This window comes from Heterodontus francisci, chromosome 22 (genome assembly GCF_036365525.1).
Source record: "Heterodontus francisci isolate sHetFra1 chromosome 22, sHetFra1.hap1, whole genome shotgun sequence".
Lineage (NCBI taxonomy): Eukaryota > Metazoa > Chordata > Chondrichthyes > Heterodontiformes > Heterodontidae > Heterodontus > Heterodontus francisci.
The window spans coordinates 49,061,823-49,086,841 of NC_090392.1; the positions used below are offsets into that span (position 1 = coordinate 49,061,823).

General features: G+C 42.5%; 1 protein-coding gene across 1 annotated transcript in view; it reads left to right on the top strand.

The window, feature by feature from the left end:
- Window positions 1–23,553, top strand: part of LOC137381560 (V-set and immunoglobulin domain-containing protein 10-like 2) — a 33,567-nt gene extending 10,014 nt beyond the window's left edge. The window contains exons 5-13 of the mRNA XM_068054254.1: window positions 2,182–2,442; window positions 3,541–3,798; window positions 4,191–4,481; window positions 6,160–6,287; window positions 6,330–6,498; window positions 16,412–16,534; window positions 21,031–21,055; window positions 22,089–22,192; window positions 23,383–23,553. Of these exons, the coding sequence (XP_067910355.1) occupies window positions 2,182–2,442; window positions 3,541–3,798; window positions 4,191–4,481; window positions 6,160–6,287; window positions 6,330–6,498; window positions 16,412–16,534; window positions 21,031–21,055; window positions 22,089–22,192; window positions 23,383–23,498 (1,475 nt within the window). The 3' untranslated portion in view covers window positions 23,499–23,553. The remainder of the gene's footprint in view (window positions 1–2,181; window positions 2,443–3,540; window positions 3,799–4,190; window positions 4,482–6,159; window positions 6,288–6,329; window positions 6,499–16,411; window positions 16,535–21,030; window positions 21,056–22,088; window positions 22,193–23,382) is intronic.
- The last annotated feature ends 1,466 nt before the right edge of the window (window positions 23,554–25,019 follow it).

Here is a 25,019-nt window from a genome sequence, read left to right on the forward strand (position 1 = left end):
TCAAAATGTTCAGGTAATAGAGCCTGAAAATAGAATGCACAGGACGCATGGGTGATACCAACTGTGGTACCCTTGGCCGTCACCTTGGCTAAGATCAGCCACCATAACTCACATCAGGGGCTTACTGTTGAGGAGGGGTCCCCCAGGATGCCTGATATAGAGTAAAAGGAGGGGGTTATATGCTCCTGTTAACTGACTCCTCAAAATGGACAACCTTAGGACATTCCCAATTAGTTTGAATCAGGTTACCCTCTTTCTATAAGCGCAGACTGGGTGACCGCTTTGCGGAACATCTCCGCTCAGTCCGCAAGCAGGACCCTGAGCTTCCGGTTGCTTGCCATTTCAACACTCCCCCCTGCTCTCATACTCACATCTCTGTCCTAGGCTGCTGCAGTGTTCCAGTGAACATCAACGCAAGCTCGAGGAACAGCATCTCATCTACCGATTAGGCACACTACAGCCTGCTGGACTGAACATTGAGTTCAATAATTTCAGAGCATGACAGCCCCCCACTTTACTTTCATTTTTAGTTATTTTTTCTTCCTTTTTTTTAACTTTCTTTTTTACATTTTTTGCAATCTTTTTTTGCATTTATTTCATTTCATCTTAGTTTGTTCAGTTTGCTTACCCACTGTTTTTTTCAGGTTTTTTTTCAGGTTTGCACTTGCTGCTGTTCAATATTCAGTGTATTCACACCTAATCTGTACTAATGCTTTGTCTTTCAACACACCATTAACATATTGTTTGCCTTTGCTCCGTGACCTTTTGGTCAGCTATGTGGCCTGGTCCAATCTGCACCTTCTCCTTTGTTATCTCTTGCCTCACCCCCACCTCACTTGCTTATAATCTGTGACTTCTCTAATATTTGTCAGTTCTGAAGAAGGGTCACTGACCCGAAACGTTAACTCTGCTTCTCTTTCCACAGATGCTGCCAGACCTGCTGAGTGATTCCAGCATTTCTTGTTTTTGTACCCTCTTTCTATCTATGTCTCCAGGAAGCTGAGACTCACCACAGGCGATCTTTTGAGGCATTCGAAGACTGGCTTAGTATATTCAAATGAATAAATCCTTTGAAGTATGAATTGTACATGACATAAAAATTGAATCATTTGGTGCTATCAAGATCACTCCCTCATGTTGCTCTTGTAGCATTAAGCTGTGCAAACTAATCCTATTCACCTTTGCCCCATTATTAATCTCCTTAGAAGGTTTGGAGAGCTGTATTCTTGGGCAAATCTTTCCCGATAACTGCCTTAGCTGGCGCCTTCAACTTCAGATGTTGCAGGAACAGGCAATTAGTCCCAGTGAGGTAAAGGAGCCCGAGAGCATGTATCCGCGCTCTTCATGGCCTTGTACGTAAAGAGATATTAGGAAGAACACCTTACTTGAAGAGTGCTTGAAGAGTGATGAATGTTTCAAACAAGCTGCTAGGTGGGGTATTGGAGGCAAAAACATTGAATCCTTCAGAATGGAGCTGGATGTTATTAGGAGAATATTTCAGTGAGATTTCTTGTCCATGATTTTCCTTAGCTATATACTTTAAAATCATAACTTCTCTCCATTTTCCCAATTCAACACCACAGAAAACCTATTTCAACATACCTTGAAATTGAAACGAACACTTTCCTTGACAGTCATAGATTCACCTCAAAATAACAACTAGCCTGACTGACTGTTAACTGTTGAAATTTACTTGCACATCTCCTTCGGCATTGCTCATGGTAAGTCAGAAGCTCTGTAGTTTCACAACGGCAGAAGCACTGTAGAATGTAAGCCACAATTCATAGTTTAAGTCTGTTTTTAAACCTACCCCTTTAGACATCAATGGGTCTAACCAAGCAGATGCCTGAGGCCAATTAGAGTTTAATTGCTGCGGATAATGGGAAGTTTACAGATTGCTGGGTGCTTGTAAATTTTCAGTTCTAGGTCAGCCTGCAAACATCTCTCTGAAACAGTAATTACCTCCTCCAATTCCTACATTCCTCTTGTCCCCCTTGAACTGTTCACTTTGACTAGATGTTGCTCCATGATCCTGCTTATTGGAAACAGGTAGCCCACTGGCTAATTATAAATGGGAAGAGGTGGCTGAAACAGTGAAGGTAGGACCAGGTTCATTTTAGTTCATTACAATTGCTCATATACTGAGTTACTAACCCCTGCAGTCCTTCATACCATGTATAGATCTGCCTGCTGGGAGGCCCATCTGCACCGTGCTTTCTGTTAATGATAATCAGGATATAGCTTTGTGGTGCTCATGGGAAGGTGGAGACCCGCCAGCGACTCTCCAGTGGGTTAATACAGCAATGGATGGCATTGATGCAGAAGGAAAATCCAGTATTTCAAGAGTGAAGCCAGGACGGGAGACCTCAGACAACAGTACCTATTCCTGCCGAGCTTCTCACCCAGCTCTGAGGGCAGACTGGTCCTGCAGAACCACTGCTTGTGAGTATAACTGATTAATAACTGTTGGCTTGGGTAGAATATGTTCATTGCTCTTTATCCTCCAGCTACCTCCAATTATTTTTCCCTCTCCGGCACTTGCTGTCTATTTGATTGTTGGGAGTGTCATGGTTGATTTTGATCCTGACCTCACCTAATGCTCACTTGCCAGCAGGAATGACTGGCTAATGATGAGGATTGGGGACCCTGTGTGATTTTCTTTTCTACAGCACCTTGTCATTCTAGCTAGTGCAAGTGCTCACCATGGTGCTCTCAGGGATGGCGCTAGGCTTCCTTAACCTGCACCAATATTATGAAAAATATTATTAGCCCAAACCCAACCACTCATCCCCGAAAGCTCCAACATGCAAAAAGACATGTGCATACCATGAAAATGTATAGAGAAAGCTCCCACTGAGATAAATGTGCATGAAATAAAGCTTTTGCACTCTTTTTGCAACAATGGGTCAAATCTTACTGGAGTGGGGCATCTCACTGCGAGGACTGCCAGTTATTCTTTATCCCGAGCACTTCAGCTCCAATTAATTTTGCACTATAACTTGCTGGAAGTGTGAGATCAACAGGGCATCTGGGACTTTAGTTAACTGTGGGACAAACACTGTATCTCCTTAACCAACGAGATTTGAGGATTGAGAAAGAGACAGAGGATGCAGAGAAGGAGGTTGAAGTCGAGTCAAATCTGGACTAGAAAGAGAAACAAAGGGGAAAAGAATGATTGATTCTGAGGGAGAGAGAAAACAGACAGAAAGGCAAAGTAAGAAAAATGTAAAAGGTTGCAATAAAAATATTGCAAATCTCTAACAGCAATTGACTAATTGCATGAATGAGACTCAACAATTGAAATTGTTTCATTTCTGGGCCTGAGAGGTTGAATATGCCATGAAATGCACATCAATTAAGACGTAAACCCACGTAAAATGGGGAGATGATTATAAAGAAAGTCCGATTTTGGGATTCAGATGACTACAAGCTGGACATTTTTTGGACTCGCTTCTCTCTCAAGATTACTTTCTTGTTCTCATTTTCACCCATGCGTTGTTCAATGTCTAATTTTGTTTTAAAATTCTTTTATGTTTTCAGTGTTGCCTGAAGGGAGACCCAAATGCTCGGCTACTGCTGTGAAGAGTTTGGAATACACCATGCTGTCATGTAGTTGGGAAGGAGGCCTACCACAGGCTTCACTGCAATGGAAGAACTGGAGAGGCAGTTTCTTGGGTAATACTGAACGGTCCATCAACAATCAGGTGCTAAAGTCTAGTCCAACATATAGTGGCAAGGAATTTATCTGTCAAGCGACACATCCTTTGACCAGAAGCAGGGCATGCAGCATCCGACTAGGTACTGAGTCTCTCCTCAAAGATTCTTAATTTAAAAATATTCACTGATCTTCGGCCTTCTATCCTGAATTCAGTTTTTCTGTTATCATGTAGGAGAGTAGTTAATATACTGTCCTTGAACTGAGACAAGCAACCAAGCTGGTTCTGGGGATCAAGGATCTAAATTGAGGAAACATTGAGGATGCTGAGCTTGTTTGCTGTAAAATAAAATAGTGATTTTGAGGTAACCTAATTGAGGTTGTCAATATTATAAAGAGATTGGTGAAGATCAGTCAAACTGTTCACTGTGATGAAAGGTTCAGAAACCAGTAATTGTTAGATTCTATGATTCTATGAAATAAAATGAAGATGTTACTTGAAAGTTATAATCCTCTGTGTTTATCCCGCTTTCAGAGGCGCCCAATCTTCTCACCCCGAAAAACACTCTGACAGTGTTTGAGGGGAGTGATGTCCATCTGACCTGTATCCTTAAAACAGCGTACCCTTCCACGGAGATCATCTGGCACAATAATAGGAATGAAAGCGTCTGGTTAATGCCCAAGAAGTACCAGCTACACCAGGAGGTCTCCTGGTCGAACCTCACCATTCGGGAAACAGATGGAGACCATGACAATGGAACCTACTGGTGCACAGCAAGCAACGTGGTGGGGAGTTCCACCGTCAGCATCCAGCTCCATGTGAATAGTGAGGAGCCTCTCATTAGTGATTGTAACCATGGCAATTCGTGTTTTGAATTGACCAACTCTTTAGCTGTTCCTTTTATTGTGTGTGTATGTGTGCTGTGGTTAAAGGGGAACCAGTAGATGTATTGTAGCTAGATTTCCAGAAGGCATTTGATAAGGTGCCACATCAAAGTTTATTGCAGAAGATAAAAGCTCATGGTGTAGGGGTAACATATTGGCATGGATAGAAGATTGGCTAGCTAACAGGAAACAGAGAGTAGGCATAAATGGGTCATTTTCTGGTTGGCAAGTTGTAACAAGTCGTGTGCCACAGGGATCAGTGCTGGGGCCTCAACCTTTTACAATTTACATAAATGACTTGGATGAAGGGACTGAAGGTATGGTTGCTAAATTTGCTGATGACACAAAGATAGGTAGGAAAATAAGTTGTGAAGAGGACAGAAGGAGCCTACAAAGGGATATAGATAGGTTAAGTGAGTGGGCAAAGATTTGGCAAATGGAGTATAATGTGGGAAAGTGGGAAATTGTCCACTTTGGCAGGAAGAATACAAAAGAAGCATATTATCTAAACGGTGAGAGATTGCAGAGCTCTGAGATGCAGAGGGAATATTTGAATGTTTTTAAGGCAAAGATAGATAGATTCTTGATAAGCAAGGGGGTGAAAGGTTATTGGGGGTAGGCGGGAATGTGGAGTTGAAGTTACAATCAGATGAGCCATGATCTTGTTGAAGCCGAGCAGCCTACTCCTGCTCCTAATTCACATGTTTTTACGTGTGGCCGCACGCGCGCACACATATCAATGTGCGTGTACAGGTGTGTTTGTGTGAGTGTGTGTATATGTATTGGTGTGTGCTTGTGCATGTATACCACACACACCATGACATGTACCACACACACACCCCTGGGTTATCTGAGATGGACGCTCTTGTACATTTTTATTTCTTAACTAAGAAATTCTTAGATCTATTAAATTTCCTTACTATTAACCTGCCCCTCCCCCTCGATAGGACTGACCTTTGAGGGTCGGAAGGGACATTTGTAGATTGTTGTCATGTCAATTCAATGCATTGGTATTGAGAGCATAATATATTTTCAACATTTATCCCATTCCTGCTGTGTCATATCCTGTTTATGTGCCACTCCTGATTGTGTTGTAACCTCTATAATTTTTAACTTCATTCACAGGATGTAGGTATCGCTGGTCAGACCGGCATTTATTGCCCATTCCTAATTGATCTTGAGTATAATTGAGTGGTTTTCTAGGCCATTGCACAGGTAGTTGAAAGTCAACCACGTTGTTGTAGATCTGGAGTCACATGTAGGCCAGACCGGGTTAGGACGACAGATTTCCTTCCCTGAAGGACATTATTTACGATGATTCAGTAGTTTCATGGTCACCAATACTGATGCTAGCTTTTTAATTCCAGATTCTTTTTCAATTAACTGAATTTAAATTCCTCAGCTGTGATGATGTGATTTGAATTCATGTATCATTAGTCCAAGCCTCTGGATTACTATCCAGTAGCATAACCACTGTGCTCCTGTACTCTATTGTATTACTGGCTCTGTATGTTTTTCCTTCTGTAGCAGTTTTAACTAAGTGTTTTACAGAATGAAGCTTGATGGCTCTACATTCTGTTGTCATGCTAACAATGTGCTTTCCTCCCTATCCTTCACAGAATACCCAACGCCCCCAAATGTGACCATCAGCAAGCTGCTATATGGCCGCCAGCGGACGGAGGTAGTTCTGGAGTGGATGACTCGAGGTTCCGGTGACTTAACAGGTTTTATGATACAGAGGAGAGCCGCACGCCGATCTCTTAGGGCTCATGGCAGGACCAAACTGGAGGAATTTGTCAGCGACCCATACAACCCCTGGCAGATCATCGCCAGTGCTATCGACCCTGCCATTAGAGGTCACAAGCTGGGGGGCATGGACCCCAGGATCTTGTATGCTTTCCGTATTTTGGCTGTCAATCACAAGACAACAGGGTATCCTTCAGAAGTGAAAACTCCAGGTAGAGTATGAAATCTTTCAGAAGAATTGAAAATGATTTCCCAGGAGCTGCTATCTTCTTTTTCCCATTATTTTTTTATTTTGTATTTTTGAGATGTGGCTGACACCAGTGAGGCACATTTACTGCCCACCTCTAAGAAGATGCTGGGTTGTCTTTTTGATTCTCCCTCAGCGTTGTTTCTACAATAGTTTGCTGGGTCATTGCAGAGGGCATTAATAGTCAACTGCAACCATGTGTAGGTCAGACCAGGGCAGTGGTGGCAGGTTTCCTTCTCTGAAGGATTCTAGTTTTATGACAATCTGACAGCTTTTGTGGTATATCCCCATGCCACAAATTACTAGATTTTTTGAATTCAATTCACAACTTGTCTCTGGGTTCCTAGTCTAGTACCATAACTACACTACCCTGTCAATCATTCAAAACCTAACAAATTAACTTCAAGGTGATCCAAAGCAGCTCAGTTGGGAATGAGGTTGTGGGAGGTCAGGTAATGGATAGACCTTTTCCCCAATAAAATCCCCACTCGTCTACACAGCAGAGGAAAGCATAACCTCCTAGGTCTGTAGGCAGCTTCTCAGCTGTTTTGTCGAGGGTCCATGAGAGTTGTGCTACTGTAGGGGTGGAATCTTGGTTTTGAGAGCAATCTTGTAGGGAGGGAGACAGATAAATGTTGGGAGCAGAGCTATGTCTCGCTGCCATCGATATTCTTCTTTAAAATCAGGTTAAAAACATTGGCTAAAATCTCCTCAAAACTCTTTCCAGTTGCTTAATAGGAAATGGGAGCATTTTCCTGTGGGATTGAGCCATACAGATCAATAGACCACAGGATCAATCCCTGGTCTCTCTACAGTTATACACTGACTTCAATGGAAAGGAAAACTAGGCGGGTGCAAAACAGGCGAAGTATAACAGATGGGATGTGTGACGGGCAGATGTATAACAGGTGACATGTGTTTCAGTTATGGTATATAATGGGTAGTGTGTAAATCGGGTGAGGTGTATATGGCAGATGTAATAATCGGAGACAGTATAACAGGTGGGATGTATATTAGGAGGGATGTAGGAACATAGGAACAGGAGTAAACCATTTTGCTCCTTAAGCCTATTCTGCCATTCAATAAGATCATGGCTGGTCTGTGACCTGACTCCGTATACTCACCTTTGCCCCATATCCCTTAATACATTTTGTTTAACAAAATTGTATCAATATCAGATTTAGAATTAACATTTGATCAAGCATTTGACTTGCGGAAGCGAGTTCCAAACTTCCACCACCTTTTGTGCATTTAAGAGGAAGCTGGATAAGTACGTGAGGGAGAAAGGAATAAAAGGATATGCTGATATGGTTGATAGGATGAGATGATGTAGTGTGGGAGGAGGCTTTTGTGAAGCATAAATACCAGCATAGACCAGTTGGGCCAAATGATCTGTTTCTGTGCTGTAAATGCTGGGTAATACTGTGGGCAACCAGAGCATATCGTGGTGAGAGTCACTCCCTTTAGGAGAAGAGGGCAGGAAAGGAACACATTAGTGGAAAAAACATGAAGGATTTAGATGGAGTCAATAAAGAGAAATCTGTTTGCAATGGTTGAAGGGTCAATAACCAGAGGGCACAGATTTAAGGTGATTGGCAAAAAGAAACAGGTGACATGAGGAAATTTTTTTTTACATGAGTTTAGGATTTAGAATATACCGTCTGATAGAGTGGTGGAAGCAGATTCAATGGTAGCTTTCAAGAGGGAATTGGATAAATACTTGAGAAGAAATTGCAGAGATATGGGGAAAGAGTGGGAGAGTGGCCCTAACTGGATTGCTCTTCAAAAAGACACAGATGAGCCAAAAACCCTCCTTCTGTGCTGTACTATTCCATGACTCTATGATTCTATCCAGTCTGGTATCTTCCCACAGGGGCTGCACTGGATAGTGAGAGGGTTTATTGGATTGATCCGAAGAAATAGAGGATTTCTGAGGGAAACCCAGAAATTGTGTTGAAAATTCTGTATCTGCAGAACAACTGATCCCAAAGGAACTGTTGTCGTTGCTGTGACTCTAGTGTTAAGACAGGTTGATTCTTGGGTTATCCATTTGGTGCCTTTACACCTGTTGGAGGCCTCTTCATTTTCCAAATGCTGTCCATTCTATCATTTGTTAATCTTGATTTGCATGGCAGAGTTTGCTGCGTTCACTTAACAATTATAAGTGTATATATTTATTGATGTACTTTTTTAAAAAGCCATTTGTCATATTTAGTCCCTCTGAAAGGACAATTCAGTCTAAGTGTTAAATTGAAAGGAGATTTGTCACTACTATGTGTGATCCGGGCGCACTGATCTAACCCCTTTTCCCACTTATTCCAGTTTACAGCTAGCCATTGGATTGCCTGTTCTCAGCGGAAGGGATGGATTCCAGTGTCGTGCCTCTTCCCATTTACAGTTGGCTTCCTGAATTATAACTGTAGTAGCCATTTGGCAACCTGTTTCCCATAACCAGAGTGCTAAAAAACATTGCAGAGGAGTGTTCATAGGATAAATTGGAAAAGGAAGAATATAACGGGGATATAGGGAAAGGGTGGGCCATTGAGTAGATATCTGTAAATGAAGAGCTAACAATGCCCATGGCTTGATGGGTTGAATGACCTTCCTCTATGTTGCAACTTCTTTGATTCAAGAATCAGAAAATTATTTTTTAACGAGCAAGTGTTTTCATGTTAGCTGTGGTGAATTTTGATTGTACTTTATTTGAAAGCTCATTGCTATAAATTCTCTCAATGCAAACCTCCTCAAAAGATAAACACATTCCCTGGACTTGCTAAAAGCCCCAATTTGTTAGGAGAAAAGACACAGCCTGAGCAAGATGGACCTTTGATAAACTCAATTACTTCCTGGAACCTAGGAGTTTATAGTAATGAACACTGACAGTACATAAGTGACAATTTAGATCTTACTTTTGCAAGGTGTCTAGGAGTAGTGCTGTTTGAATGCTAGCTTAAAATGGAATAGGCTGGAAATGAAAGATTCTGATCTAATGCCTTGCTGTGATTTATATTACTACTTCAGATGTTGCTGTTGTAGATTAAGCTGGAGTCTGTGTGAATTGCAGGACTGAATTTTAACAGTCAAAAATGTATGGGTTGTGTTCCGGATGGATGTTAAAATTTAAAAAATCTGAACCCTGACCCCACCCCTCCTCCAACCCGCCTATTACCGTGTTTAACAGAGGCGGGACAAGGGGCAGGCAGACAACTCGCCACCAGACGGGATAAGGGGTGGGCAGCCAACTCGTCACTGTGGAGCAGGTTGACTTTTAAATATTTTAATAAGGCTGGTAGCCTCTGATTAAATTGACTTTGCAGATTTTACAGTGGGCAGCCGGGCCTCGGGAAATTTGAAAGCTCAAGGGCGGTGAGGACAGCTTTGGGGAGAAGGGCCTATACAGTACTGCTTGTGGTCCAGGAGAAGCAAGGAGAACTTTCCCTAGCCCTCCAAGCTCTCCCACATTAGAACATCCCCCCTCATACAAAGATCCCTGAGATTGGCCCACCCCAGTGCTGAGGATTGGGCCCCCATCAGGATTGCCCCACTCAAGTCAGGGATCAGATTCCCTGCAATCGAGACACTGGTTGGTGCCGAGATTGGATCCCCTTTTGGAATTGGACTCTCCAGCACCAACTGCCTCCCTCCCTCCCCATCCTGGGTTGGGTTTGGACCCCATGTCCCCAGGGATCGAACACCCTCGGGGTTGTGGAGCAGATCTGCCTGCTTCTGTGGCCTGCTCTGGAGCTGTCCCTGCTTGACTGGAAGCCAAGTCTGTGAGAGGCTGGTTTCCAGGCGGTGATCCTGTCAATTCCTGTCTGAAACTCTGTCCCCCTCACCCAACACCTACTTAACCTGTACCTAGTAATATATAGGTCACAGTGACTGTAACAGTACTCTGTTGAATTAGTAATTAGTAATTAGTACTTAGAGATAAGAGGATGACGCTGTGCTGTCATCAGGGGTCACCATTCAAAGGCTTTTGTTTGCAGGGACTAGACTTTAACCTGAGACTAATTTGAATCTAACTCAAAAGGGGAGATGGAAAATCTTTGATCTCTCTGATGCAAGGTCAGGGGATGAAATATACAAGTATGCTGCTCTTTCTGTGTGAAGTGGTAAGAAGGTGGGTTCAAATCTAGTCCAGCTCAAGATGATGAGAATCTTTTGTCTTTGATTATTGTTAACAAAAAACAGACAAGGACTCGAAATGCCATTTGGCTCATGGAAACTTGCCCCTCAAGTATCACAATCCTTTGGTACCCTAACTGGCTCATACCTTAACTGGCTAGTACACTAACCTTCCGATACCCTGATCTCTAATCTCCTAGCTAGCTAATACACAAATCCTCTAGTATCTCAACTGTCTGGTATCCTAACTGAATAGTACGCTAACTGGATAGTACCCTAATCCTCTCATATCCTAACCATCTAGTATCTTTAACCTACAGGCACCCTAACCATATGGTGTCCTAACTAGTTAATAACCTAACTCTTAGATACCCTAACTGAATAATACTCTGATCCTCTGTTACTCTAACCATCTGGTAATCTAACCCTGTTCTACCCATTTCTCCGGCACCCTACTCTCCTATCACAGCAACAACTGCATTTTGAACAGTTCAATGTTTGCATCTGTACTGCCTCACTTGGCAGATTATTCCTAACATTTAGCCCTGAGTAAGGAAATGTTCCTGATACCTCTTTGAAATGAACTTTGAATCATATTTTTAATTCTGTCAATTAACGGCTCAGTTATTAACCATTAACCTCTCTCTTACAACTGATTTTGTTTATGCAGTCAGTGCTGACCTGGTCATTGAGTAAACTGGGTTGGAGGAGTTACTGAGCATGACAATGGGAGGGAGTTAAACAAACATTTGTGAAGTTACTACCATCATCTGGGGTGAGCTTCAGAGCATCATTTGAATCAAAAATTAATCTTCTCACTTCCTTGTTCATCTCTTCACCCTGCTGGGCTCATCATCTCAGTGTTGAACTCAGCTCCACAATGTTAAGTTCATCTCCTCATAGTTGAGTTAATTTTTTTGTCAGTTACCTTAATTCTGTCTCTTCTGGTTATTTCCCTTCTGCTGTTAGAAACAGTTTCTCCCCATTTACTCTATAAAAATGCTTCATAATTATGAACCCCTCTATTAAATCTCTGCTTAACCTTCTCTGCTCTAAGGAGACCATCACCAGCTTTTCTAGTCTCTCCAGATAAATGACATCCCTCATCCCTGGTCTCATTTAAGTAAACCTCTGCACCCTCTCTAAGGCCTTGACCCCCTTCCTAAAGCATGGGGTCCTGAATATTCCTGATGGGGCCTAACCAGTGATTCATAAAGGTTTAGCGTAACTCCCTTGCTTTTGTGCTCTGTGCCTTTGTTTATAAAGCCAAGGATCCCTTATGTTTTAGTAACAGCCGTCCCAATTTGTCCTGACAGTTTCAAAGACTTGTACACGTACACCCTAGACCTCTCTGTTCCTGCACTCCTGTTAAAATTGTAGCATTTAGTATATATTGCCTCTCCTCATTCTTCCTACCAAAATGCATTACTTCACTCTTCTCTGTGTTAAATTTTATAATCCAGGTATCTGTCTCGTTCTGGAGTCTGTTATTATTCCCCTTAATATTTACAACATTTCTGAGTTTTGTGTCATCTGCAAACTTTGAAATTATGCTCTTTATACTCATATCTCTCAACCTTGCCACCTCCCACATTGATATCACTGGCAAGACCATTTTGAAGACTTCTTTATTTTCCTTGCTTTCCATTTCTAAGCCCTCTAACTCTCTGCCCCAGTAAAGAACATAAATAAGAGTCTAAATGTGCAGAGGAACAGAGGGATCTAGGAGTTCAGATGTACAAAGCACTAAATGTAGCGACACCATTTAATAAGGTCATTAAAAAAGCAAACCAAACACTTGGGTTAATTTTTGGAGGATAGAATTGAAAAATAGAAATGTTGGAATATTAATCCTTGGTTAGACTACATTTGAGTACTGTGCACAGTTCTGAACTCCATATTACAAAAATCATATAGAGACATCAGAGAAGGCACAAAAACGATTCACAAGGATGATACCAGAACTGTGAGGATATACTTGTCAGGAAAGGCTGAAGAGACTGGGGTTCTTTCATCTAAAAAAGAGAAAGGTGAGAGATGACTTGATAAAGGTCTTTAAGATTAAGAAAGTGTTTGATAGGATAGATGTAAAGCAAATGTTTCCATTTCTAGGATACCAAAACGAGGGGCCACAAATATAGCTAGTCATCCATAAATCCTACAGGGAATTCAGGAGAAATTCTGTACCCAGAGAGTGGTTAAAATGTGAACTTGCTACCACAAGGAGTAGTTGAGACGAATAGCATAGATGCATTTAAGGGGAAGCTAGAGATGTACATGAGAGAGAAAGAAATAGAATGATATGTTGATAGGGATAGTTGAAGAGGGCTGGATGGAAACTTGTGTGGAGCAAACATGCTGGCATTGTTCAATTGCACCAAGTGGCCTGTTCCAATGATGTAGACACTATGTAACTGTGTAAATAGAAGTGCCCTCCAATGCCCTCTCCAACTCCCAGTCCCTCTTTTCTGGCTCTCCATCCATCAGGATGTTGCTACCTTCTGCCACTTCTTCAACAACCTTGCACTTCCACTTTCAACAATCTAGCCCCTATCAGATCTACTATGGTTTTCCATCTCACCTATCCTAATACAACTCACAGCTGCAGACCCTGAACCTTAGGGTCTGTTTATAACTCAGTGCAAGTGGATGGGTTGCGAGTTAAAATCTTACCCTTGGTGTCCAGTTTGATCCTGAGATGAGTTTCAAACATCAGATCCAGTCCATCACAAAGATTGTATCCAGCTCTGAAATTCACCATTCTCTGTCCCTACCTCCTCCTCATTACATCATATTACAGAGTAGTATTACATAGTGTTTACAACACAGAAATAGGCTATTTGGCCCAACAGGTCCAAGCTAGTGTTTATGCTCCACACAGTTTCCGCGATTTCCTTCTATTCCTTTCTTCCTGATGTGTTGATCTGACTTTCCCTTCAATGTATCTATGCTATCCATCTCAACTACTCCTTGTGGAAGTGAGTTCCACATTCTAAACACTCTCTGAGTAAAGAAGTTTCTCCTGAATTCCCTACTGTATTTATTAATGACTACTTATGATCCCAAGTTCTGATCTCCCCAGCTAGAAAAACATCTTCTCTACATCTATCCTATCAAACCCTTTCATAATCCTAAAATCTTCCATTAGATCCCCCCTCAGTCTTCTCTTTTCTAGATAAAAGAGCACCAGCCTGTTCAATCTTTCATGATTCTGAGTCCTGGGATCATTCTTGTAAATCTGTTTTGCACCTTCTCCAGTGCCTCTATATCCTTTTTGTAATATGGAGACTGGAACTATTCAGAGTATTCCAAGTGTGATCTAACCAAAGTTTTATACAAATTTAATATAACTTCTGGGCTTCTCAATTTTACCTCTATAGAAACGAACTCCAATGCTTTATTTGCTTTTTATTTAATGATCTTATTAACATGTGTTGCTACTTTTAGTCATTTGTATATCTGTACTCCCAGATCCCTCTGCTTCTCTATCCCATTGCTGCAGAAATCCTTATTCATGCCTTTGTCACCTTCAGACTCATCTTTTCCAGTGCCTTCCTTCAAAAGTATGAACATATGAAAATGATAGGCAGGAAAAGACCAGCTTTTTCATCAAGCCAGCACCACACCATGATAACTGGAGCCTGGGTTCCACCAGGGCTGCTCAGTTCCAGACCTCATTACAGCCTTGGTCCAGACATGGACAAAAGAGCTAAATTCTAGAGTTGGGGTGTGAGTGATTGCCCTTGACATCAAGGCAGCATTTGACTGAGTGGCATCAAGGAACCCTAGCAAAATTGAAGTCAATGGGAGTCAGGGAAAACTCCCCGCTGTTTGGAGTCATACCGAACACAAAGGAAGATGGCTGTGGTTGTTGAAGGATAATCAGTTCAGCCCCAGGTCATTGCTGCAGGAGATCCTCAGGGCAGTGTCCAAGGCCCAACCATCTTCAGCTGTTTTATCAATGACCTTCTTTCCATCATAAGGTCAGAAGTGAGGATGTTTGCTGATGATTGCGCAGTGTTCGGTACCATTTGCAACTTCTCAGATACTGAAGCAGTCTGTGCCTACATGCTGCAAGGGGATAAGTGGCAAGTGATATTTGCACCACACAAGTGCCAGGCAATGACCATCTCCAACAAGACAGAATTTAACCATCTCCCCTTGACATTCAATGGCCTTACCATCGCTGAATAGCCCAGCATCAACATCCTGGGGGTTACCATTGACCAGAATCTTAACTGGTCCAGCCACATAAATACTTTGGCAACAACAGCAGGATAGAGGCTGGGTATTCTGTGACAAGTAGCTCACCTCCTGACTCCCCAAAGTCTGTCCACCATCTACAAAGCACAAGTCAGAAGTGTGGTGGAATACTCTCCACTAGCCTGGATGCGTGCAGCTCCAACAACACTCAAGAAGCTTGACTCCATCCAGGACAAAGCAGCCCATTTGATTGGCACCCCAGCCATGACTTTAAACATTCACTCCCTCCACTACTGACACACATTGGCAGCAGTGTGTACCATCTGCAAGATGCACTGCAGCAACTCGCCAAGGCTCCTTCGACAGCACCTTCTAAGCCCACGATCTCTACCACATAGAAGGACTAGGGCAGCAGACGGGTGGTAACGCCACCACCTGCAAGTTTCACTCCAAGCCACACACCATCCTGACTTGGAACTATATCACTGTTCCTTCACTGTCGCTGGATCAAGATCCTGGAACTCCCTCTCTAACTGCACTGTGGGTGGATCTACACCACATGGACTGCAGCGGTTCAAGAAGGTGGCTCACCACCACCTTCTCAAGGACAATTCACGATGGGTAATAAATGCTGGCCTAGCCAGTGATGCTCACATCCCAAGAATGATTAAGGAAAACAAAAATGACGGAACACTTTCTACTCCATGTAATCTTCAGGGCGAGGCCAAAACAAAGTAAAACACAGCGTCAGTAGGAAAATGTTTTTGGGAAATTGCTCTCTTCAGGCAATGAAAACCAGTCCAGGAGATCACATGGACCAAGTGTTACCTGTCAATCCATTTACCTACTATATTATGGGATTTCTGCCCCAATCTGGAAATGGTCCAGTTCCCTACTGAAAGCATGCAGTGAGTCAGCATCCGCCGTAAAGTCCCAACTCGCTGAAGCTCCAGTTTACCCGCTGCAAACTCCTACCCACCCCATCATTCCCATTCTTGTTGACCGCTATTAGCTCCCTGTCCCCCAGGAATTCTCAATTCCAAATCCTCGTCCTTGTCTTCAAATTCCTTCATGATGTCACTTCTTCACCCCCCCCCACTCACTCAGTTTTACAGGCCCCAGTGTCTTGCCACTCTTCGCTCTTTTAACTGTTGGGCACTGTGCGTTCTCAATCTCTCTGCCATGCCTCAGAAGCAGAGCTTTGAGCCATTTTCCATCAACAGCAGAATTTTGAGCCATCTTGGATGCTACACTCTGGGATTCCCACTCTAGCCCTCATCCCCTTGCTACTTCTCTCCTCTCCTTCATTAAGATTCACATTAAGATCAATCTCTCTGCATTTCTTTTATTGGGAGAGCTCGTTAAAATTTCAGATGAAGTAATTTCATGTGAATATGTTAAGTGTTTATATAAGGCAGCTTTATTTCTGTTTTTTAAATTCTTGTGTAACATAACTTATTTAATTTTTTTAAGTAAGTGACCAATCTTGGTTGAAGTAAACCACTTTAAAAGGGCAGTATTGAGTTGTCACCTGTGTATTTTTTCAGCGGACCCACCTTTTAGTGCCTTGCCAGCCGTGATTGGTGCAGCCGTGGTCGGAATGCTGGTTGCCGTTGTAGGAACTGTGTTGGTGTTTCAGTACATTATAAGGAACCGTGAAAACATTCCATGTAAGTCACTCCCAGCCTGTCCTGATCATTATGGGATCTATTGTTGGTCATGACTGGCTTTTAATTCATCAATCTCACTATGATGATTCCCAGGAGAATTGAACCTGATTTTACAGGGTTAAAAAAAAACTTAATTACAGACGTATGAAATAGATGTGCAAGAAAAGGTCAGCTGATCTTTCAAGTTGTCCCCACCCTGATGATAGCTGGAGTATCATAACTAGACACTTCCTACCTCCTCCCATCCCGCAGTCACATAATCTCCAGTGGGATGCAAAAGAACAGAGAAAAAATCTAGAGCAAATAAGTGAAAAATACTCTGGAAAATTCCAGGCAGTCACATTGACCAAGTATCTATAAAATCACTTGCCTTCTATGTGATGCTATCTACACCAGCCAACAATGTATTCCAGAGGCTCACTACTCCCTGGGGAATTTCAGAGAGACACACACACACACAATACTGTGCTGATGTGCAATGCTCTAGCTTTGAATCCCAAGTTGCATTTGTGATGCTTTTCCTCAGTACTTCACTAGGTTATACTCCATTTTCTTGTATACTTTCCTCTTCCAATTTGTTCCAGCTTAATGCTCCTTTTCTGAAGGCAGTGACACATCCAGAGTCTGCACCCATCGAGTTCTTCATCCAGGGGTTTGAGACTACACTCTTCTAGTTCCTCATCTAGGGGTTTGAGACTACACTCTTCTAGTTCCTCATCTAGGCATTTGGATCAACACCTAGTTCCCCATCCAGGGGTTTGGGTCTACACTCTTCTAGTTCCTCATCCAGGTTGTCATTTTTCATGCATAATCATGGAGTGAGCTTTGGTTAAAAAAAATTCTTGCATTTATACGGTGTATTTCATGACATGAGGATGTCCCAAAGTGCTTTATAGGCAATTAAATATTGTTGATGTGTAGTTACTTTTGTAATGCATAAAACACAGCAGCCAAGCTTGCACACAGTAAGGTCCCACAGATAGATTTCTACTCATTTTTAACCAAATGGATTGAAAGTCTAGCCATAGGCCATTATCAAACACTCCCAGGCAGGTACAGCACAGAGCAAAGTTCCCGCTACACTGTCTCATCAAACGCTCCCAGGGCAGGTACAGCACAGATTAGATACAGAATAAATCTGTCTCTACACTGTTCCATCAAATACTTGCAAGGTAGGTACCGCATGGGCTAGATACAGAGTAAAGCTCCTTCTATACTGTCTCACCAAACACTCCCAGTGTAGGTACAGCATGGGATAGATACAGAGTAAAGCCCTCCTTTTATTTAAAGTAAAAAAGACCAGTGCCTTATCACACCTCTGAGAAACATCTCAAACTGCCTCACATGCAATAAATTACTTTGAAGGGCAATCACTGTTGTCATGTAGGCAAACGTGGTGGCCGTTTGCTTCACAGCCAGACCCCACAAACAGCAATGAGATGAACAGTCAATTGATCTGTGTTATTGATTGAGTAAAGAATGTGGGTCAGAATATGAGGAAAACTCATAGCTCTTTGAACAGTACCATTGATCTTTAATAGCCATCTAACAGGCAAAGTTTTCCAAAGGACAGCTCCTCTGACAATGCAGCACTCCCTCAGCACTGTCCTAGAGTGTCAGTGCCAATTACACACTCAAATCCTGGAAAAGTGCTTGAGCCTACAACCTTCCAACTCAGATGAGTGTGTTATCAACTGACCCAAGCTAACGTTGCTCCACCAAGCAGTCCCAGGGCAGTCACTGTTAAACTCCAGAAAGCTTGTTATGGAAGGATAATGCTGGAGCCTATCTTTACTCAGTTTCACATTTAGTGTACAGAGTAAAAGGATTACAAACATGTATCACCTCATTCAAACCCGGAAATGACTGTTTCCCCAGGAATTTCTTTGAGGTAGCAGACATTGATCCAACAGGGAGTCTTTGTCCAAGACCTGAACCCCAGTTAGAACCAGGAGCCTGTCCATATGTGACACCCTAGCACAATCTAGCAATTTAAATGCTAGCACTAAACATGGGATCTCTAAATTGAGTTTCCTCAATCTTCTATACAGTCTGTTAAAGTCCATGATATATTCCTCCATTGAATAACTATCTGTTTTCCAAAATCTATCATAGTCTGACCATGCCTCATATGCATTCAATAGATCATCTTTTTTGTAAGTTTCACCCAAGAATTCTAACAGAAGATCCAACCCTTCATCAGTATCGAATTGACGAGCATCCAGTTCACAAAACACTTTACTTTTAATTTTACTTTTGGTAGGAAGTGACAACGCCAAGGCCGTACCTTGTTTCTTCTTTGGTAGGGATGTAACCCATGTCCACATATCTACTTCATTCTTTCACTGGTCATATGGTTCAGACTCAGAGAACAGCAGAGCGTATTCATACCCTGACAATTTACACGTTCTTTCTGCCATATTTTCCACAATAGCCTGTGAAATTTTAGTTTTCTATGTAAAAAAAATTTCCTTGTTTCCAACCTTCAGCTTTAGGCAACCATCCTCTGCTACCATGTTAAACTCCAGAAAGCTTGTAATGGAAGGATAATGCCGGAGCCTATCTGTATTCAGTTTCACATTTATTGTACAGAGTAAACAGATTACAAACATGTAGCTCCTCACTTAAACCCTTCACCAATGTCAGTAAGTATCTGCTTATAAGTGCTCAAGAAAGACCCCATTTAACACCCTCCACCTGCATGCAATCAAAAAATTGATACACAATGAACAGATTAACAATCATAACATGGTTTGGGTGGCAAGTAAAGCTCCCGCTGCACTGACTCAACAATGTGTTTTAACCCGAATCTCAGAAGACTTGAAATGACCCTGGACAACCAATTAGTGGCTCACCCCACACAGCAATTTGTAACTAATATTATTGGTTGGAAGGTGTTGATTCTGGACAATGATAGCTGTTTGACATTTACATCCTAATGCCCCCTAAACTTAGGACTGGTGAGCATGAGCAAACAACCTAGAAATTCAGGTGTGCACATTTTTGGGCATATATAGACACAGGATTCATGGCTTGTGCCTAAATGGTGAGGCCTGAGGTTCCTCCGATTTTGGGCTGTCTTATTATAATGGAACCAGGGAGGAGGAACAGCCCATGCCAAAGAGATGCAAGATCGGTAAGTGGGTCTGAAAGCCAGAATCGGGCCATGGGGCTGGAGTGCGGGTTAGGAGCTGGGGATCACGGAGGCCAAAGGGTCAAACCAAATGAAGTTTCTGAATGATTCTGTCTATTCACCAGCCGTTAACACAGTATGAAACTTGGGTGGCATGTTGAACATGCACACTGCTACTTCAGCTCTGTGATCCGCTTTTGAATCCAGCCCAGACTCTTTCCACTGACAGATTCCAACTGTTGCCCAGTATGTACCTGCTGTAGAGAACTAATCATATCGGCCATCTCAGTTAGTGGAATTACAAGGGTTGTTCTCGGGGAAGGGGAAACATTGCATTTATATTTCTTGCTCTTTTGAAACTGGAATTAAAGCACATTGTTGGGTGCATGAAGTGTACCTGGCCTGGATGTACTTGACATTAGGGAGTCGAGTAGAAAACTGCCCCATTCCACATAGCGGATATCCCTGATCTTATAAGCACAGATATTCACAAAAACATATTCAAAGAATTAATTCCAGAATAAGGAATTATTTTGCATCATGAGTGTTCTCTTTAGCTAGGGGTGTGATTTCATTTTGTCCTCTGTTCCTATATGAATACTTAATGTTAAAGTTTTCCACTTTTTAAAGGCGTTGTAGTGCTTGTTTTAAAAAAATGCACAAAGGGGTTTAGTCCAAGTTTGTGAAGTACTTGAATGGGAGCAACATACAGTCTGAAAAATTGAATAGACAAAACTCATGGATTGGGCATTGCTGGCAAGGTCAGCACTTATTACCTATTCCTAGTTTCCCTTGAGAAGGTGGTGGTGGGCCATCTTCTTGAACCGCTACAGTCTATATGGTGAAGGTACTCCTACTTACGTAGGGAGTTCCAGGATTTTGACCCAGTAACGATGAAGGAATGGCATTGCATGTTGGGTGGATGTGTGACATGGAGGGGAACTTGGAAGTGAAGATACTCTCATGCACCTTGCAGCTTGTGATATTTGGGTGAGGTCAGCAGGTTACAGCCACAACTGGTGGCCCTTGCACCCCACTAACCCCAACGCAAATGCTGTTATTAATCTAAGTGTAGTCTAGTTAAGGAGCTCATATTGCAGGAAACATATCCTGAAAGGTTCTTTGTTATCTTGAGCATGGAGGGAGAATTAATAGAAGATGAAGCCATTATATTTGTTGCCATGACTTCCTGAACAAGGGAGGAATGATAACTTTGCAATGTAATAACAAAAATCACACTGAGTTTCAGAGGAAATATGTTTGCTAAAATATTGTTGTGTAACCATAGTGTTCCCCTTAACCAGTTTGTGGGTAGTGTTACGATATGGATGATTTATAATGGCCAACTATCTCTCTTTCTTAGGGCTGCACGACCTGCTGTTTCAGCGGTAAGTACTGCACAACCCATAATATGTACACGTATATCTTGCGGAAAATGATTGGGTTTGTCCAAGGTTTTTCAGAGTAAAATGAGCAGCACTTTCAGCGCTTCCTGAGAGTTCAGGAAGGGCCGAATGGCCTACTCCTGCTCCTATTTTCTATGTTTTCTACGTTTCACTCCCGAACTGTTCGGCTCCTGATGCTGCTCAAAGCTTAGATTTGTCTTGAAAATTTCTATTGTATCCCCCCTCCCCTTCCCACATCCCATCCATCTCCCTTCCCCCACCCCCTCACCTCTCCCCCTGCCACTACCCCTTCATCCCCCCTCCCCCTCAGCATCCACAACCCTTTGGGGAAAGTATTCCAGATTTCTACCAATCTTTGTGTGAAAAAGTACCTCCTAATTGCACTCTTGAATGGCCTGACTAATTTTAAGATTGTGCCTCCTTGTTTTGGATTCCCAAACCAGAGGGAATAGTTTCTCATTATCTCGCCTATCGCATCCCATTGCAATTTTAAACACCTCAACCTTCTAATCTCAAGGGAATACAAACCAAATTTATGCAAATTGTGAACCTAATTTAACCTTTTACGCTCTGGTATTCTGGTGAAATGATTGTTTTTTCAGCAGCTAGTTGTGGCTTTGAAATTAGTGCTCATTGCCAACAGATGGTTCTAATCAATAATACGGTGAAGGTGTTTATTTTAATACAAGAGATCTGCCAGGTATTGCTCATGGTGAGTTACTCACTGTTCTTTAACAATAGGGGTCGTACCAATAAGGTGTCAGAGGAAAACTGTTACAGGAAGTTGAGTATGATGCTTACAAGGTATTTCCATAGGCAATTACCGTCATAAATATGATGGGATTTATCGAGGAAAAGACCATGCAGATGGAAGGTTTTTAATATGTTATGTGGATGGAGCTGACTAGCTGGACCGAATGGATTTTTTTGTTCCATGTTTTCTTTGAGGTGAAAAATGATAAAATGAATGGAGGTGATCTTAATCCTCAGAACCCTTTCACCTTCCTTCCCATAGACCACCTAGTGAATCACGGGAGCAGATTAATTATCCGGAGGATGCTGATGTTACTTCCCCAGCTGAGGGAGAAGATATTGAGGATGGCAGGGAACAGGCAGAAGGTATCAGATGGATTTTCTATTGTCATCTTTGTTCTCTTCAGGTCTCGCTGGGTCACAGCACCCAGAGTTGTCCTTGAGTTGACCTCAAGACTTGCCCAAAAGTAGCCTTGGATAACTCATCCTGTTCAGTTACTCTCTATCCCTGTGGGGAAAGGTCTGCCCTTCTTCCAAATGGTGGCCTCGCAGTTAATTGAAGGCCTGGGACATGATTGAAGTCTCTCCACTGGTAAGTTGTCAGCACTCATGTAGCAATTTCCAATCTTCGTTGTTAGGGTTCTCATTATACTTTATCCTCAGAAGAGACTTTGGTAAATTCCTGTGGGTAGAAACTGCAGGAAAATGGCGTTGAGGTAGAAGATCAACCATGATCTAGCTGAATGGCAGAGCAGGCTCGAGGGGCTGAATGGCCTACTCCTGCTCCTATTTCCTATATTTCTATGTTCCTAATTCTGTGTGATTCCCTTGATCACCCAAAGTTGACACCAGGGAGAAGATCAGGTAAGTCCCAGAAATAGCCGGTGGCAATGTTTCTCCCTGTATTTCCACTGAACTTCCACTGAAGTTGCAGCAGGAGTAACATTACATCCCTAAATTACACCAATAAGTAGATATTGGGAAGTGTGAATCAATTCCAGCACATAGAGTCATAGAGTGATACAGCACTGAAACAGGCCCTTCGGCCCACCGAGTCTGTGCCGACCATCAACCACCCATTTATGCTAATCCTACATTAATCCCATATTCCCTACCATATCCCACCTTCCCTCAATTCTCCTACCACCTGCCTACACTAGGGGCAATTTTACAGTGGCCAATTTACCTATCAACCTGTAAGTCTTTGGCACATCAGGGGTGTTGGACCGCTTACAGGAGCAGCTTACTCCACTGAACCAAAGAAGGTATCTTCGGCCAACCTTAAACTTGTAAGAACCTCCCTGAAAGAAGGACATCACAAATATAAAAAGCCTGATCAGACTAAAAATGAAAGAATTTTTGTATCATTTACAAAGGTGGATTATTAAAGAGGTCAATGTTCTGTGGTAACCTCCAGTCATGAAATGGAAGTCTCATGCCCTTCTAGAGGAAATCAATTGGTGCCTCATATGTTGGGTGGGGGTGTGGGGGAAGCTTGGTATTACTTGCCCTAAGAACGCAGGACATATTCTCAATGGCTGCATTCAATCTTGCAGAGACCAGTGCAGGCGCTTCTGCTGAGGAGACATTTACCACGACAGCCACCATTGAATCTCCGTCCGCTGGTGTTGACCAAGGTGATGTTGCAGCCGCTGAGTCACCCAGCACCTGAGAGTTGGAGATGGTGCCTGAGGAGCTGGCAGAGTACTTTCTCCGACACAAAACACTGAAAGTTTGATAAAGTCATAATGATGATCGGTATTCCCCTAGTTTGTCTGAAAACATTAAAAAAGCACCTATCCAGCTCCATGATTTCTGTCCAAGTGCTGACTGACATCAGGCATAATTACACTAATCTGTATGGGCTATGGACGATATCTGAATTTCACTGCATGTTACTTTGTCGCCAGGAGTGCACTGCCATCTGTGCCGTCTTCTCACCATTCTGCCACTCTCTCTCTTACCACCAGCTCACTTTCTTTCCATGAGTTTTCTAGCAGTCACTTAGGCTGTTTCTCCCACATGGATTTAGATGTGCTTTTCCTCTCTGCTGGAATGTAGGTTCTCATGAGCCTTTGTGTCAATTGTTATAATATTTTTGGCCCTTGTTCCATTAATGACATCATTGTTGGGTACAGTAATGCAACAGTTTTGTTACTGGAATAGTAATCCAGAGGTCTGGCTTCATAATCCAGATAACATGAGTTTGAATCTTGCCATGGGTGTTTGAGAATTTGAAATCAGTTTGAAGCGACCATGATGAGATCAGTTTGTTGTAAAAAAACAAACTGATTCACTAATATCCTTTATGGAAGGAAAGTTGCTGTTCTTACCCGGTCTGGCCTGTATGTGACTCCAGTCTCACACCAACATGGTTGACCCTAATTGTCCTCTGAAGTGACATAGCAATCCACTCAGTTTAATCAAACTACCACATGGCAATGGATCCCCATCCTGTGGGAATGAGCTATAAATTCTGGCTTTGCTAGCAATGCCCAAATCCTGAGAATTTTTTTTTTACAAAATGCGTTTTCCAATGGGAATTCCCCTATCTCAGTAATTAGGAGAAACAAGATGGGAACCCAAAACAGAGAGACCGCAGTCAGGTTAGGCTGTAGGAAAAGTGCCCATACAGTTACATCTACAGACAGTGGTACGCATACCTTGCTTTGGCTCTGAACACCCATGGCAAGATTCAAACTCATGTTTTCTGGATTTTGAAGCCAGACCTCTGGATTACTATTCCAGTAACAAAACTGTTGCAATACTGTACCCAACAAATAGTGTTGGTGGAGGCTCCACTTCCCAAAGGAAGCTGGGACAGCAGTTCAGATGACACCAATAAGATATCCAAATTCCTCATTCACCATGAGGTTGGAAACGTCCTCAGAAGCACCACAAGATGTGTTTACTGAAGATGGAGGTGCTTCTGAGCCTGAATTAGTGTATCTCAGAATAAATGGATGATCTTCGTGCAATCAAAGAACAACAAAGAACAAAGAACAGTACAGCACAGGAACAGGCCATTCGGTCCTCCAAGCCTGCGCCAATCTTAATGCCTGCCTAAACTAACTGCACTTCCGGGGCCCATATTCCTCTATTCCCTTCCTATTCATGTATTTGTCAAGATGTCTCTTAAACGTCGCTATTATATCTGCTTCCACCACCTCCCCCGGCAGCAAGTTCCAGGCAC